This window comes from Camponotus floridanus, unplaced genomic scaffold (genome assembly GCF_003227725.1).
Source record: "Camponotus floridanus strain SB8 unplaced genomic scaffold, Cflo_v7.5 scaffold135, whole genome shotgun sequence".
NCBI lineage: Eukaryota > Metazoa > Arthropoda > Insecta > Hymenoptera > Formicidae > Camponotus > Camponotus floridanus.
This window is the reverse complement of record NW_020229254.1, coordinates 172,875-188,487: the sequence shown is the minus strand read 5'-3', so window position 1 is coordinate 188,487 and position 15,613 is coordinate 172,875. Positions and strand designations below refer to the sequence as shown.

The window sequence follows — 15,613 nt, the reverse complement described above, 5'->3', positions numbered from 1 at the left end:
GTAGGGCGGCGGGGGCGAGGGGGAGCGCGGTTCGCGCGAGAGCGAGGGAGAGGGGGGGAGAGCGCGCGTCCCTGGTTACGGCGGGCGCGCGTCCCTGGTTACGGCGCGTCGGAGCGTCTCTGGACGCGGCGCGCTAGGCGCGCGCGATAAGCGGCGATCGCCCCGGCGTCGGGCGCGTCGCGCGAGATAAGGTCGATGTTAATAATAGAGCGGATACGCTCGACGCAGGCCTGGAAGAGACGTAATGTAAAATATGCGATTTAAATAATATTTATATAATATTTATATAATATTTAAATAATATTAATGCAATATTTATATAACACATACGCGCCTCTCCGCAGGCTCGCGTCGTTTCGACACGCCGAGGAGGGAGCGACGAGCGGCCTCGAGCGTTTCCATCGCGTCTTCCGCGTCGCTCGAATGTAAATTCGAATATTTTTTATGTCCGTTTGTAAGAAAAAAGGCGCGCGATGTATCGGGAGAGCACGCGGAGCGCGGCGGTGTTTCTCGCCTCGTCTCGTCGTAGACGTCGAACGCGAGTTCACCGCGCGCGAGCGCATCGCTCGAATTTTAACCTAAATGTGCGCGCGTTTCGTAAAACGAGCGTACGATGTATCCGAGAACACGTCGCGAGTAGAGGCGTTTCTCTCTCGTCGATGGAGGTCGTCGATCCTTCGTTCTGGAGGATCGACGGAGAACGCGTCGATCGGACGAGGACCTCGTCGCGCGCGCGCGCGATATCGCGGTTTCACGCGATATCGCGGTCGTCGCGCGTTCTCGGACTCGCCGCTTATCTCTCCTTTTTAAGCGCGATAACGAGAGATGAGCGGGATTCCGTTAGGATTTACTCGCGCGCGCGCGAGGGATATTCGCGGCGACGCTTCCGTCGCCGTTCCTTCCTCTCGAGCGCGTCGCGCTAAGACGAGAGGGATATTCGCGGCGACGCTTCCGTCGTTGTTTCTTTCTCTCGAACGCGCAGCGGCGAGAGACGCGCGCGCGAGGTCCGGCCGAATCCGGTCGAATGCGGTATTTCGACGGATTCGTCGTTTCCGAAGGCGAAAACCGCGCGACCGCGGAGAAATTTTTTCCCGCTCGCGCGACGTCGCCGTCGTCGTCGCTCGAACGAGCGAGTGAGTATAAAGACGCCGACGGTCGTTTCGAGGCGCGCACACGCCTCGCGATCGGTCTATCCGATCGTTTATTTTTTCGGGAAGATAGGTTCGCGAACGACGAGGCGCGCGTATGAGCGGCGCGAGGAGCTGTGGATCGAGACGGTCCTGGTGTGTAGCGGAAGAGCGGCGAGATTCGACGCCGGAGATACGCGGGCGACCGGGACGCGTCGCGGGATTTCGCTGCCGGTGGATTCGCGAGGCGAGACGCTGTGGATAAGGCCTCGCCGTAAGGAGGAGAGAGAGAGGACGACGAATCGCCGTAGGGAGAGAAGAGGACGCGACCATGCGGGAGGAAGAGCGCCGGACGCTGGAGAGCGCGCACGACGTCGTTACGACGGACGACTATCGCGCGTGGACGCGACGGTGCGAGAAGTGTCTCGCGACTCTGCGCGAGAGGTGCCTGGACGCGAGTCGTCGAATCTCCACGGGGGCGAGGACCTCTCAGGTCGCCCGAATCCTGCGAGTGATCGGCGCGAGGAACGATCTACGGCGACGCTTCGAGCGGGAGGGCGCGGGTGTCGCGAGACGCGAGGACGACGGCGGTAGCGGGGTCGAGTCGCGCGAGGGATTCTCGTGGTCCGAGGTCGAGACGGCTTTCAAGAGACGCGTGTTGACCGGCGCTGTGATAAATCTCGATTACATCGAACCTCTGAGATTTCTCGAGGACGCGAGGGACACCGTGCTCCGCCGCGTGCGCGACGTCATGGGCCGATATCGCAGCGTTAAAGTGAACACGACGTTCAACGGAGAATTCGTGTCGGGCGATAAAATCGCCGTTAAGACGATCGCCTCGAGAAACCATCCCCTTCTACCCACGACGGATCTGCGCGAGTGGTACGATACTCGCGTCGTTGGCGATACCGTCGCGTCTTTGGAGGAGTTTCAAGAGCGCGACAGCGGATGGGCCCTGTCGCGCATACTCGATCTAACGGTGAACGTGAATGTGTACAATCCCATGCGGGCGGGGTGCCACGTGCGAGTACCGCGAGAGATTCAAACGAAGAGAGCGGTGGTCAACGTGCGATCCGACGACGACGAGGCGTGTTTCGCGTGGTCGGTGGTCGCCGCTCTGTATCCCGTGGATAAGCACCGCGAGAGAAGCTCGCGATATCCGCATTACTCCGAGGTGTTGAATCTGGAGGGCTCGAAGTTACCTATGACTCTGAACGGAATCGGACGGTTCGAGCGTCTGAACGATATATCGGTGAACGTGTACACCGTCGGAGAGAGACGACGCGGGAAGGACGGCGACGGCGGGATTCGCATCGTCCCTCTTCGTCTGACGGATCGAAAGAGGGAGAGACACGTCAATCTGCTGTATCTGAGCGATGCGACGCGCGAGGGTAACGCGGTCGGACATTTCGCCTGTATTCGAGATCTGTCTCGTCTGATCGGCTCGCAGTTGAGCAAGCGACAGCACAGGACGCACGTGTGCGATCGGTGAGCGTTCGATCTCGGCGAGCGAGATATCGAGCTAGCGTTTATTTCGTATTTTCTTTCAGATGCATGCATTACTTTCGCACGAGCCAGAAGCTGTCGGCGCACAGCGAGGATTTCGGCAAGCTGAACGATTGCGCGATCGTTCTTCCCGGCGAGGACGACAGGTGGCTGGACTTCGAGCATCATTCGAAAAAGGAGCGAATTCCGTTCGCGGTGTACGCCGATCTGGAGTGCGCGTTGGAGAGGAAGGAGGGGGACGAGGGCGGGAGAACTAAGAATACGCGGATCGTTCAGCATCACAGAGTTCACAGCGTGGCCTATTACACGCGTTGCTCCTTCGACGACGCCGCGTCGGCGTACGGATCTTATTGCGGCGAGGATTGCGTCGCGTGGTTCGTGCGCGAGCTGCGCGATCTGGCGCTTCGCGCGAAGGTCGCCCTCGACGACGTGATACCGATGGCGGATCTGACGTCCGACGAGCGGGAGACGTTCGCGGGCGCGTCGCGCTGTCACGCGTGCGAGAGACCGTTCGAGGCCGGCGACGCTCGCGTGCGCGATCACTGTCACTTGACCGGCCGTTTCAGAGATTCCACGTGTAATTTGAATTACAAGGACCCCTACGTCATACCCGTATTCTTTCACAATCTATCGGGTTACGATGCGCACTTCATTATCAAGGATGTGGCTAACGCGTATCCCGGCAGCGTCGAGTTGTTGCCGGTGACGAAGGAATCGTACATAGCTTTCTCTAAGACCGTTCGAGATAGCGCGGCGGCGGCGGCGGAGGGAGACGGGGGAAACGTCGCGCGTTCCAGATACGTCAAATTACGATTCGTGGACTCGTTCAAGTTTTTAGGCGCCGGTCTCGACAAGCTGGCATCGTATCTCGACGAGAGCAAACTGACGATCGCGCGAGGTGAGTTTCGCGATTCCTCCGACGACGACTTCCGGCTTCTCACGCACAAGGGCGTGTTTCCGTACGAGTACGTCGACAGCGTCGAGAGATTGCGGGAGACGCGTCTCCTGCCGCGCGAGTCCTTCTACAGTTCTCTGACCGGCGACACCGTATTGGAGAGCGATTACGCGCACGCGACGCGCGTCTGGAAGCGATTCGGCGATTCGAAAATCTAGGCGAGTACAGCGATCTCTATCTGAAGACCGACGTTCTTCTGCTCGCGGACGTGTTCGAAAATTTTCGCGCCGCTTGTTTGGAGAGTTACGGTTTAGATCCCGCGTACTACTTCACGTTGCCGGGATACACGTGGGACGCGATGCTCAAGTACACGGGGGTCCGTTTCGAGCTGCTCACCGATGTCGATATGATGATGTTCGTGGAACACGGAATACGCGGCGGTCTGAGTCAGTGCTCCAACAGATACGCTCGCGCTAACAACAAGTACATGAGCGCGTACGATCCGTCGCGACCGTCGATCTATCTGATGTATCTCGATATCAACAGTCTGTACGGTTGGGCGATGTGTCAGCCGTTGCCGTACGAGCGATTCGAGTGGGTCGACGACCTCGAGAGTCTCGACGTGATGTCCGTGACGGAGGACTCGACCGTCGGCTACATTCTCGAGGTCGATCTCGACTATCCGGCCGACGCGCACGACGCCGATCTACCGTTTTGTCCCACGCGCGATAAGCCGCCGGGGAAGCGGCAGAGCAAACTCCTAGCCACGCTGTACGATAAGCGCCGATACGTCACGCACTATCGCAATCTGCAGCAGTGCGTTCGTCACGGACGTCTGACTAGGATTCATCGCGCGCTGCGCTTCTCGCAATCGCCGTGGTTACACGGATACGTGGAACTTAACACGCGTTTACGCGCTAACGCGAGTAACGATTTCGAGAAGAATCTGTACAAATTGATGAACAACGCCGTCTTCGGCAAGACCATGGAGAACGTGCGCAATCGCGTGGACGTTCGACTCGCAACTCGATGGGACGGTCGATTCGGAGCCGAGGCGCTCATCTCCAAGCCGAATTTTCACAGTAGAAGTGTATTCTCGGAGAATCTCATGGCCGTGGAATTGCGCAAATTGGAGGTGAAGATCGACAAACCGATCTACGTAGGCATGTCGATTCTCGATATATCCAAGATATTCGTCTGTACGCGTTTCATTACGAATACATGTCGCCGCTCTACGGCGATAAGTGTAAGATATTGTACACCGACACGGACAGTCTCATTTATAGCGTAGAGTGCGAGGACGCGTACGAGCGAATGAAGCGCGACATCGATAGATTCGACACGAGCGATTACGCCGTCGACAATTCCTACGGCGTGCCGCGCGCGAATAAGAAGGTTCTCGGTCTGATGAAGGACGAGAACAACGGCGCTCTCATGCTCGAGTTCGTCGGACTCAGAGCGAAGATGTACGCGTTGCGAGTCGAGGGTAGGGGCGACACTAAGAAGAGCAAGGGCGTGAGGAGCAGCGTCGTCGCGAGAACGTTGACGTTCGACGATTACGAGCGCTGCCTGAGACGCGAGATCGAAATGACTCGCGAGCAGTCGTGCCTGAAATCCAAGTTACACGAGGTGTACACCGTGCGCGAGTCAAAGGTCGCGCTCAGTCCGTACGACGATAAGCGCTACGTCGTGCCGGATTCGACCGACACTCTGCCGTGGGGGCACTACAGGATACCTCTGTGAGGAGAGGCGCGGATAGATCTTAAGCGCTATGCGATGTATTTTTTTTTTTACAGATATGCGCGATGTATTTTCTTATCTTTAATATTACAAATATATATATGTTCGTTGCGACGCGTTACAATACGCGCGATGTATCTTTTCGTCACAATATGTCGGCTTTGTCTATCCACGAATTATGCGACCTGTCCATCCCCAGCCACTTCACGAGAACCGCGTCGCCCTTCCGGCGCAGCACTCTCTCCACGAGATACACGTCGGGATCGGAGACTCGCTGCAACTCGTGCTCGTAGAATCCGCCGGCTATCGGCTCGCCGCGCGAATCCTTCAGCAGATACGTCGCGGGATTCGTCCTTCACACCTCGGCTACGCGGAAGATCTCCGCGGTCCAATTCGGCGTGTATCCCTTCTCGAACAGCGTCTTGTACTTGCTCACGCGCACGGGATCGTTCGGTCGAAATTTTCCCGGAGCGGCGATCTTCGGGTGGCTGTACACCGTCGACAGGAGTCTCGACGCTCGAGCGGGCGTCACGTCGATCGGACGCATCCCGATGGTTCGATGCTTGCGAGCGTTGTACTCGGATATTAGACGCGGCAGCGCGTCGAGCCACTTGTACGTTCCGTTCAGCGTGAAGTACTTCCACATCGAGTTCTTGAGCGTGCGATTGAAACGCTCGACGATGGACGCTTTCAGCACGGAATGCGTCGAGTAGTGATTGATGCCGTGTCTATCCGCGAATCTTCGCACCTCGGTGTTGTAGAACTCCTTTCCTTTGTCGGTCTGCAGATTTCTCGGGCGACGTCCAGAGGCGCGCGTCACGCTCGACAGGGCTTGAGCGACCTCGTCGCCGCTCTTTCTCTTGAGCGGTACCGCCCACGCGTACTTGCTCAGAGCGTCGATGACGGTGAGTATGTAATTGTGGCCTCTGTTCCGTCCGGCGTAAGGACGCATCTCGACAACGTCCGCTTGCCACAGATCGTCGTATCCGCGCACCGCGACGCGGCGACGGGGGAAGTTCTTTCTCGCCGGCGCGTGCAGCTCGTTCACGAGTCTCCGTTTCGCGGCGCTCATCTCGCCGTCTCTATTTTTTTACCCTCTCTTCGACTGTTGCTTATCGGGAGTTTTAGCGCCCAGTTGTATGATTACCTTATTCGGATCGATCGTCTTAGGAATCGCAGCCGCCGCCGCAGCCGCCTTCGCCGCAGCCCTCGTCGCCGTCGTCGTCGTCGCGGCCGTTCTCCTCGCGAGTTCGTTCGCGTCTTTCCTCAGACGCGCCACCTCGACGTCCAGTTCTCGCAATTTCGCGTTGGAAGTCAGCGCCTTCGCCGTCAACTCCTGCAGCGTTCTGTCGTGATCGCTCAACGCGGCTCGATTTCTCTCGTTGTTAGCCGCTACGTTGTTCACGTGCGACAGAGATCTCTCCAAGGCGCGTACTCGCTTCTCCGTTTTCTCGCCGATCTCCTCGAGCCGCGCGACGGAGGTCCCCAGTTCGCGCGACAGTTTGCTCGACGCGTCCCCGTTCGTCCGATTCGTCTCGACGGAGCTCTCCAGATCGCCCAGTCGCTTGTCGACAACCGCGCGCGAAGCCGATCTCTCAGCCTCGACGGTCTCGATCCTCGTCGCGAGCTCCTGCAGATTCTCCAGCGTTTGCAGCCGATTCTCGAGAGCGCTCCCCCTCGCGTGAATCCGCGTAAAGTCGGCTTCCAGAGCGCTCGATCTCTCGGTCGCGGCGCTCTTGAGAGCGTCGATCTTCTTGCTCAGAGCGACGAATTTCTGCGCCGTCGAGGCCGCGTTGTTATCCGCTCGCGTTCTCGCGCTCGCGATAAGCTGGCGATTATTCGTCACGTTTGCTCTCACCGCGTGCATAACGCTTTCGACGTAACTCTTGTTCGTCGCGTTGTGGTTGTCGGTCGGCCAGGCCACTCCTCGTATCTTGAGACGCCGCGCGTCGTAATGCGACGCGGAGGAAGAGACGTCGGAAACGGTCAGGCACAGCGCGTTATCGCGCACGTAATTTCGCAGAAATTCCACGCTCGCGCGCAATCTAGCGCTCGTCGCGTCGCGACCGCGTCTTCTCCGCGTCGACACTCCGAACTTGCTCGCGAACATCGCGTCGTCGAGGCGCGCGTCGCCGCGATCGTCTCACAGTATCTCGCCCGCCTCGCGGAGCTCCTCGATTATCGACAGGATCTCGTTGTCGTGAGCGTTGTTGCCGGCTTGACGAGAAGCGTCCAGCAATCTTAGACAATCCACCAATTCGTTCGGATCGTCCCAGTGAACGTAGTTCACGGTGTCGCGGGTCGCGCGCATAGCCCGCGGCACGCGACCCCCGCCGATCTTCTTCCTCGGACTGTCCGTCCGCAGGATCGGAGCTATGACGTGCTTGTACTTGTATCCTTTGTTTCCCAGTACGGGCATGCGAATATTGTGCTCGCGCCTGTGAGCGTTAGTTTGCAGAAGTATGCTCCTGTACGCGGCTTTGTCTCTCTCGGTGTACTTGAAATCGTCGGGAATTCTCTTGAAGATCAATTCGTACAGACCGGGAGTACCGGCGTATCTGACTCCGTCCACGAATATTGCGTCGTCGGCGCCTACGTCGAATCGCTTGTCCCCGAGCATAGTGCCCGCGTCGGCGAAGTAGACTCCGTAAACGTGATCGAAATCGCTCGGCGCGCCGCCGCTGAGAAGAGCGCCAGTAGTTAGTACTAGGCGGGTTCTAACTCAGGTCCTCCCAGGGGAGGTGAGGTGCGAGGGGATCTCAGCGGAGCGGGGTATGACGTCACGCGGGGATTGCGGGGTGGGGGATGCACGTTTTGGATGTTTTATGACATGCATAAACAAAAAAAGGGCGATATTCTTTTGAAGATGATTTTGGGCCTAACCAAAAAAATCATTTTTTATCATCTTATTTTATTTTATTTTATTTTTTATTTTATTTTTTATTTTACTTTTTGAGGAAAAATTTTAACAGTGCCAATGTTCGACTGCTTTGTCTCCCCCCGCTCCTCCCGTTTACATATCAGCGCCGATGTTCGGCTGCTTTGTACTCTCGAAGTACACCCCTAATATAGATAATTCCAGGTTTTTTTTCCCGTTCGACGTATGAACAATAGAGATTAAGCGGACAAGCTTTCAGAGATTGTCGGGGGGACAAAAAATTTTTTTTTTGCAAATGGGATATTGTAAAAAAACCTTTTATACCCTTATATATATTTTTAATAACTTTATTTCATAAACTTATATTTTTGAGATATTTCGGTCCAGCCTTTGTCCCCCGTTTACATATCAGCCCCCGATGTTCGATTGCTTTGTACCCTTGTCGCGTGTGTGAGAGAGAACGATACTTATAATAATAAGACTTATAATTAATGCGAGAGCGTACGAAGGATTGGAGCGTAAGGGAAAGACATGTAAATAATTGCATTTTTTTGTTATAATTAAAAATATATAATATAATTTATTCAAATGTGTGAGTTTAATAAAAAAGTATACAATATAAAGAATTGATAAAGAAATTAAATTTTTGTACATAAATTTTCGTACGTAAATTTTCAAACATAAATTGTTCGCGAAAAAATTTTTTTTAAGACATGTACAAGGCATTTATACATATATATATTTTACTTCCTCTTCCTCCTCCTTATACCGGGTGTTTCAGACCACCCGTACACCCCATTTTAAAGCAAAGGAAGTGGTTATTTTGAAAAATGTTTCAGACAAAAGTTGTTGAAGATGAAGTAATGCATTACATGGGTAAATTTGATTGACCTTGGGTGGCGTCGTGAAGGTCATGTCAAGGTCGACTTGAATTTTTTAAATGGTGTTCGCGAATGACTTAGCCGTGGAGACAGGCGCGACGATAAATGACGACAATGAAGACACCACAATCTTTTGCAATAAAGACGAGCCACGACACGTATATTTTTTGTTCCTTTTATAGAGTTTTTATTTTTAACACCACACAATTAAAGAAATAAGGTTTACACAAAAAATATATTTGATTACAGACACTGAAGTGAAGCGAGAATAACGAAAAGTCCGAGTGAGTAAGCGGTCGTGTACAATAAGCGGTTTTTAGCGAAGCGGTTGAACTAAGAAAGCGGTTGTGCGAAAAGTGCGAGACTTCGGTGTGCCCTCGCGTTGGGCCCATTATATACCGGGCGGATTTTTGGGTCTCGTTGCGACGTGGCCCAATTAACTTTAAACTTTGGCGGTGACCTCATGGCGCCGCACCTAATTGGCCGCCGATGAGGTCAGGAAATAGGCGGTTAACATTTGTCATGCGTACAACTTTTTCCGATCAGCTGATTGGCGATCAGCTGATCGTGACGTACGGGCGCGCATGCCCGTTCGTTGCGCGGATTTCGGCGACAGTTGACAATGTTATTGTCAACTGTTGTCACTGAGCGTTTTTGTGCGACCAAAAAAAGAGAGAGATGACTTGAACGGTTGGCTTTTAGTCAACAATCGATTTTTCGAGAAGTTTCTCGCCGCCCGTTATTTTCGAATTTTCGGGCTTATAATAGAAAATGCGGATTTCACTGGTACGCGAATTTTTCCGCATATGCATTTCGAACATCCCGCCCGCCTCGTCAGTACGTGACGAAATTTATTGGTGTGCGCGGTTACGGGCAGGTGTCGCGTACTGTTCTAGTGGCGAGCCATGGATCGCGATCAATCAATGGAATGTGTGACGTCATGCAGGAGCACGTGTTGTGCAGTTCGAGCGAATCCGTTGAGAAAATGAGTAGTGCGGTGATGAAGTGAGAATATGCAGGGAATGTGATGAACTGAGTGTAAGGTGTTTGCGTGCATGATCTCGCGAATGTAGTGACGCTCGAGTGACAGTGAATGATGAACAACTTAAATGATGTGAAGTGATGAGCGACGGTGAAAAAAGAGGAAGGAATGATAGTGCGGTCACATGTGATTAAGCGGTGGTCACGCACGGTATGATTGTCGGCGTTCTCGCGGTACAGGTAAGTAATAATGAAAAAAAAAAAAATGATTTTTCTCGCTCACGAGACCGGAGTTGTTGGTGCTGCGGTGTCGGCCCCCGGCAGGAGGACGATTTTCGCGAGTGGCCGAGTAAGCTTCGACGTCGCCGTGCGGAGGGTGACCATGCGGGTGATTCCATCGTCTCCGGGGTGCAGTGCCGTGATGCGGGCGAGCGGCCATCTGGTCGGGGGTGTGATCTCGGACCGGAGCAGGCACAGGTCGCCGATGCTGGGGCCGGTCTCATCCTTGGTCCATTTCGGTCTTGCGGCCAGGGTGCCCAGGTATTCGCGCGACCACCGTTCCCAGAAGTGGTCGCGCATCTTCTGGAGAAGTCGCCACCGGGAGAGTGCAGTGTCCTTCTCGGCGGTGAGGGGCGGTTCTGGGACGGCCAGAAGGGGCGCTCCGATCAGGAAGTGCCCGGGTGTGAGTGCCGTCACGTCGTCGGGGTCGTCCGTCAGCGGCTGTAACGGGCGTGAATTCAGGCACGCCTCCACCTGAGCGAGAAGCGTCGCCATCTCCTCGTAGGTGAGGGTGGCCTCGCCGATGACCCTGCGGAGATGGTGCTTCGTGGATTTTACGGCTGCCTCCCAGAGTCCGCCGAAGTGTGGAGCTGCCGGGGGGTTGAATCTCCATCTCACGCCGTCGGAGGTTGTAGCGAGAGCTATCCGACGGCCGTCGGAGGAGGAAGCGCGGAACAGTTCTCGTAGCTCTCGATCCGCCCCGACGAAGTTCGTGCCGCAGTCGGAGAAGATTTCATGGCAGAGGCCTCGCCGGGAGACGAAGCGGCGAAAGGCGGCCAGGAATGCCTCTGCCGAGTAGTCAGTGACGGCCTCGAGGTGAACGGCCTTGGTACTGAGGCAGACAAAGACTGAGATGAAGCCCTTGCTCGCCTTGTGGCCTCGCCCCTTGCTGGTCCGGATGAAGATCGGGCCGGCGTAGTCGACTCCGGTGCGCAGGAACGGGCGTGCAGGAGTCACTCGCTCTCGGGGGAGATTACCCATCATCGGTTGTGGAGCGGCGGCTTTCCATCGCGTGCAGGTGACGCATCGGTGGATGACCCGTTTAACGACCGCTCGACCACGCAGGATCCAGACCCGTTGGCGCAGCAACCCGAGGGTGAGCTGCACTCCTCCGTGCAGGGTTCGCCGGTGACAGGAATCGACCATCAGGTGAGTCAGCCTGGATTCCGGCGGAATTATAATGGGATGCCGCTCGTCGTGAGACAGCATGGCGTGCTTCAGTCGTCCTCCGACACGCATCACTCCGCTGTCATCGATGAACGGATTCAGACTCGTGAGCGGACTCCGCGGTGGCAAGGCACGTTCTTTGCGTAGTGCGTTGAATTCGTCGTGGAAGTGCAGTGCCTGAGTGGTGTGAATCCAGCGAGTGAGTGCGGTTTCGATTTCGCAAGCTTCGAGTGATCGTGCGGTGTCAGTGGTGCCGCGAGGTCTCCGGGTGCCGTTTCGTCGCCATCGAAGACACCAGGCGGTCACTCTGAGGAGCCGGTGCAGCGATGAGAACCGGAGAAGGAAGGCCGACTCAGAAACGTCCTTGACGGCAGCCGCCAGTGAGGCGACGGCTCTACGCTCCGGCAAGTCAGCGTCCAGCAGGGCGCCGTCGTCACTTGGCCACCTCGCCTCGTCCTCTAGGAGCCAGGATGGTCCGGTCCACCAGAGAAGATGATCGGCCAGGTCGTCAGGCAGGATGCCTTGGGAGGCGCAGTCAGCCGGGTTATCCCTTCCCGGCACGTGTCGCCATCGCGCTTCGGGCAGTTGCTCTTGGATCAGAGACACCCTGTTGACCACGTAGGTCTTCCAGCGGGAGGCGTGACCGTGAATCCAATGAAGTGTTACCTTGGAATCTGACCAGAGGAAGACGGGGGCTGCGGACAGACTCAATAAAGTGCGCGTGTGAGCAACGAGGTTCGTTAAGAGGGCGGCAGCGCACAACTCGAGTCGCGGCAAGGACACGGGCTTCACGGGGGCGACCTTGCCCTTCGCGTTGAGCAAGTGGATCGTGGTGCCCTTTTGAGTGGAGGAGCGGAGGTACACCACGGCGGCGTATCCTCGCTCCGATGCGTCGGCGAATCCGTGGAGGTCAACGTGTGAGTGCGAACCGTCGCTGCCGAGCCAACGAGATACCCTTATCTCGTTGAGGCGTGGGAGTTGAGTGAGCAGGCTCTTCCAAGCAAGTGCGTCCGTTGATGGAAGAGGAGCATCCCAGTCTAGCTTCTGGAGCCAGGCGGACTGGATTAAGATTTTTGCTCGCATCGTGACCGGAGTGAGCCAGCCCAGCGGGTCGAACATTCGGGCGGTCTCAGACAGCACGCGTCGTTTAGTGAGTTCATCGAAGTGACGCGCCTGTTGTGAAAAGGTGAAGTGGTCACCGGCCGGATGCCAGTGAAGACCTAGTGTGGTGTGGCTTTCGTGAAACCACGAGTGAGGTGAGTGGGTGAGCCGGTGCTCGTGCGGAACGCCGTCCAGGATGCGGAGGTCGTTCGTCGCCCACTTCCGAAGCGGAAACCCGCCCGCCATGCAGAGGCCGCGGAGCTCTCGCTGGGCTAAAGTGGCTTCCGAAAGGGTGCCGGCGCCGGTCACGATGTCATCCACGTAGGTATCGCGGCGCAGCGCGGCAGCTCCCCGCGGGAAACGTGTACCCTCGTCATCGGCGAGCTGGTGCAAGGTCCGTATGGCAAGGAACGGCGCGCACGCCAAGCCATACGTGACCGTTCGTAGGCGGTATTCGCGGATGTCGTCGGCGGCACTGTGCCGCCAAAGTATCCGCTGATGATCGCGGTCGTCCTGGTGGATGAGGATTTGGCGGTACATCTTCTCGATGTCCGCCACGAAGACATAGCGGTGCCAGCGCCAACGAAGCAGCACGTCCGCGAGAGCTGGCAAGAGGTTGGCTCCCGTTAGTAGGCTGGCGTTCAGTGAGGTGCCCAAGGTTGTGAGCTGAGAGCCGTTGAACACAACCCTGAGCTTCGTAGTGGTGCTCGTCTCTCGCAACACTCCGTGATGCGGTAAGTAGCACCGTGCGGTATCTTCCCGTTGTGATGACGAAGTTGCAGCTTCCATGTGTTGCAGGTCCTCGTAGTCCTTCATGAAGCTGCGGTAGAGGTTGCCGAATCGAGCGTCCTTCTCGCAGCGGCGCTCCATGGCGTGGAGCAAACGCTCGGCCGGCCGGCGGGTTTCTGGCAGAGAGGGTGCAGTTCCGGCGAAGGGAAGCCTCACCATGTAACGCCCGGCGTTAGTGCGTGAGTGCTCGCGGGCGAAGATGTCTTCGCATCTTTTCTCCTCAGGAGTGAGCGCGACGGGAGCGACAGGTTCCTTTTCCTGCTCCCAGAAGAGCTTCACGAGATCGTTCAGCTCGTGATCGACCGTACATTGATGGGCGGTGTGGCCGGCTTGTTTCGTGGCTCGATGACCGCCCGACAAAATCCATCCGAGTGAGGTCCTTTGCGCTATTGGCTCGTCCTTACGTCCTTTGCGGAGCCCATCCTGGAGGATGGCGGAGTAAGCGTCCGCGCCGAGCAATATCTCGATCGGATCTCGGTCAAGGTATTGTGGATCGGCTAGCGGGAGGCCGCGTATGTGGGGCCAAGTGATGCCGGATCGCACGAAGGGCCCCTGGTACGCCGAGAGACGCGGGAGAATGTACGCCTGCACCGAGAATGCTGCTCCAGTGATTGGGGAGGATAGCGTCATTGACAGCCGTCCACGAGTTGCTCCGGTTGCTCCTCCGATCCCGGCTATCTTCATCGAAGAGCGGTCCCGCGGCAGACGCAACCGCTGGGCCAGAGCCTCCGTGACCAGAGAGACCTCGGACCCTTGGTCAATTAGCGCTCGAACGTCGTGCGGTCTCCCCAGGTGGTCTTTGATGGTGACCCGAGCGGTGGCGAGAAGGATCGCCTTGCGGTCAGACGCGAAGTGCGTGGCAGACAACGAAGCTGCTCCATCGGCTTGCGAGTACGCGTCGTGCAGCATAGTGTGGTGTCGTGCCTTACATGTGAAGCACGTTTTCGTCGATTGGCATTTCGCCAGGAAGTGGTTCCCGAGGCAGTTGAAGCAGAGCTTGTGCGCCTCCACCAGGGTTTTCCGTTCGGTCGCGGTCTTAGCTTTAAACGTCGCGCACTGCATAACGGAATGTTTCTCTTTACAGACGGCGCAAACTGAGGAGTCCGAAGCGCGCTTCACGAAGTGAGACTTCGCGGACCGGGAAGCTTCTCCGGATTTCGCGACGGTGACTGGCTGCACGGCGTTCAGCGTCAGGATTTGCTTCGCGATGAAGTCCATAAGCACGTCGTTACTTGGATCGACGGAGTCACGGATGGAGGACTCCCATTGCATCCGGGTTTGCGCATCGAATCGCTCGATAAGTAAGTAATTAAAGAGGTCCATTCCGTGCGTGTCTATAGGCCTGGCAATGCTCTCCTGAGCATTAATGGCAGTGGTGGCGGCATTATAAACGCGGCTAAGCTCGTCGGCAGTCGCGGCTTTCATTTTTGTCACAGCGTTAAAGGCGGCGAAGTTGGCGCGAATGAGTTCCCGCTTGTTCTCATAATGTGAGCTGAGGATGGACCAGGCTCGCTCGTAATTGCCCCCGACAATTGGCAACGATCTTATTAGCTTTTCCGCAGGACCCTGCAAGCTCGTGCGGAGATAGTGCAGCTTTTCCACGTCGGAGATGGACGCATTGCTGCCGACGATGGACTGAAAGATGTCGCGAAACGCGGGCCAATCTCCGTATGCCCCAGAGAACGACTGGAGCTTGATCCGCGGCAATGAAGTTTTGAGCGTCTGCTCTTGGCGCTCGGTCTTGGGCGTGATCGACGCCTCGTCTTTGAGACTGTTCGCGTATTCGACAAGTATGCTTCGCTGAGACACGTAAGTTGATTCCGCGATATCGATAAAGTCTGCCTTAGCGTACTCACTCTCGAGATATTTATCTTTCAGAGTTGTCCTGATGAGGTCATGATGAGCCTCAAATTTGGTCCACAGCGTGTCGAGGATGCGGAGGCGAGCCTGGACTGCTTCGGCCGTGATGCTCGAGACGCCCATCTTGCGCAGATTGTCCACGGAGCGGGACATTCGCCCGTGGAAGTCGTTTTGCGCTTCCAACAACGCCTTCAAATCGGCACTCATCGTAACTGTTTCTTTTTGCACAGGTTCGCGCACTAAATGTCACGAGAACGTCACTCACGAACTGCGGATGCGGATGGCGAATCCGGCTCGAAGGACCAGAAAATGTTCGCGAATGACTTAGCCGTGGAGACAGGCGCGACGATAAATGACGACAATGAAGACACCACAATCTTTTGCAATAAAGACGAGCCACGACACGTAT

General features: G+C 56.2%; 2 protein-coding genes across 2 annotated transcripts; one reads left to right on the top strand and one right to left on the bottom strand.

Moving 5' to 3' along the window:
• Window positions 1-1,458: 1,458 nt before the first annotated feature.
• LOC112637159 lies at window positions 1,459-5,271 on the top strand. The gene is made up of 4 exons (XM_025406194.1): window positions 1,459-2,120; window positions 2,678-3,680; window positions 3,773-4,695; window positions 4,815-5,271. Exons 1-4 carry the CDS (start codon window positions 1,459-1,461, stop codon window positions 5,269-5,271), a joined length of 3,045 nt encoding a protein of 1,014 aa, XP_025261979.1.
• A 5,016-nt stretch (window positions 5,272-10,287) lies between these two features.
• On the bottom strand, window positions 10,288-15,411 carry LOC112637158. Its single transcript, XM_025406193.1, has one exon. The coding sequence runs from the start codon at window positions 15,409-15,411 to the stop codon at window positions 10,288-10,290; it is 5,124 nt and encodes a 1,707-aa protein (XP_025261978.1).
• Between the last annotated feature and the right edge of the window lie 202 nt (window positions 15,412-15,613).

Bases quoted from the DNA above. Each gene is read 5' to 3' on its own strand.
- LOC112637159 (XM_025406194.1), top strand. From the start codon at position 1,459: ATGCGGGAGGAAGAGCGCCGGACGCTGGAGAGCGCGCACGACGTCGTT. The intron at 2,121-2,677 runs GTACAATCCCAT...ATTTTCTTTCAG, and splicing joins CTAACGGTGAACGTGAATGT to ATGCATGCATTACTTTCGCA. The intron at 4,696-4,814 runs GTCGATTCTCGA...TCTCATTTATAG, and splicing joins AAACCGATCTACGTAGGCAT to CGTAGAGTGCGAGGACGCGT.
- LOC112637158 (XM_025406193.1), bottom strand. From the start codon at position 15,411: ATGAGTGCCGATTTGAAGGCGTTGTTGGAAGCGCAAAACGACTTCCAC.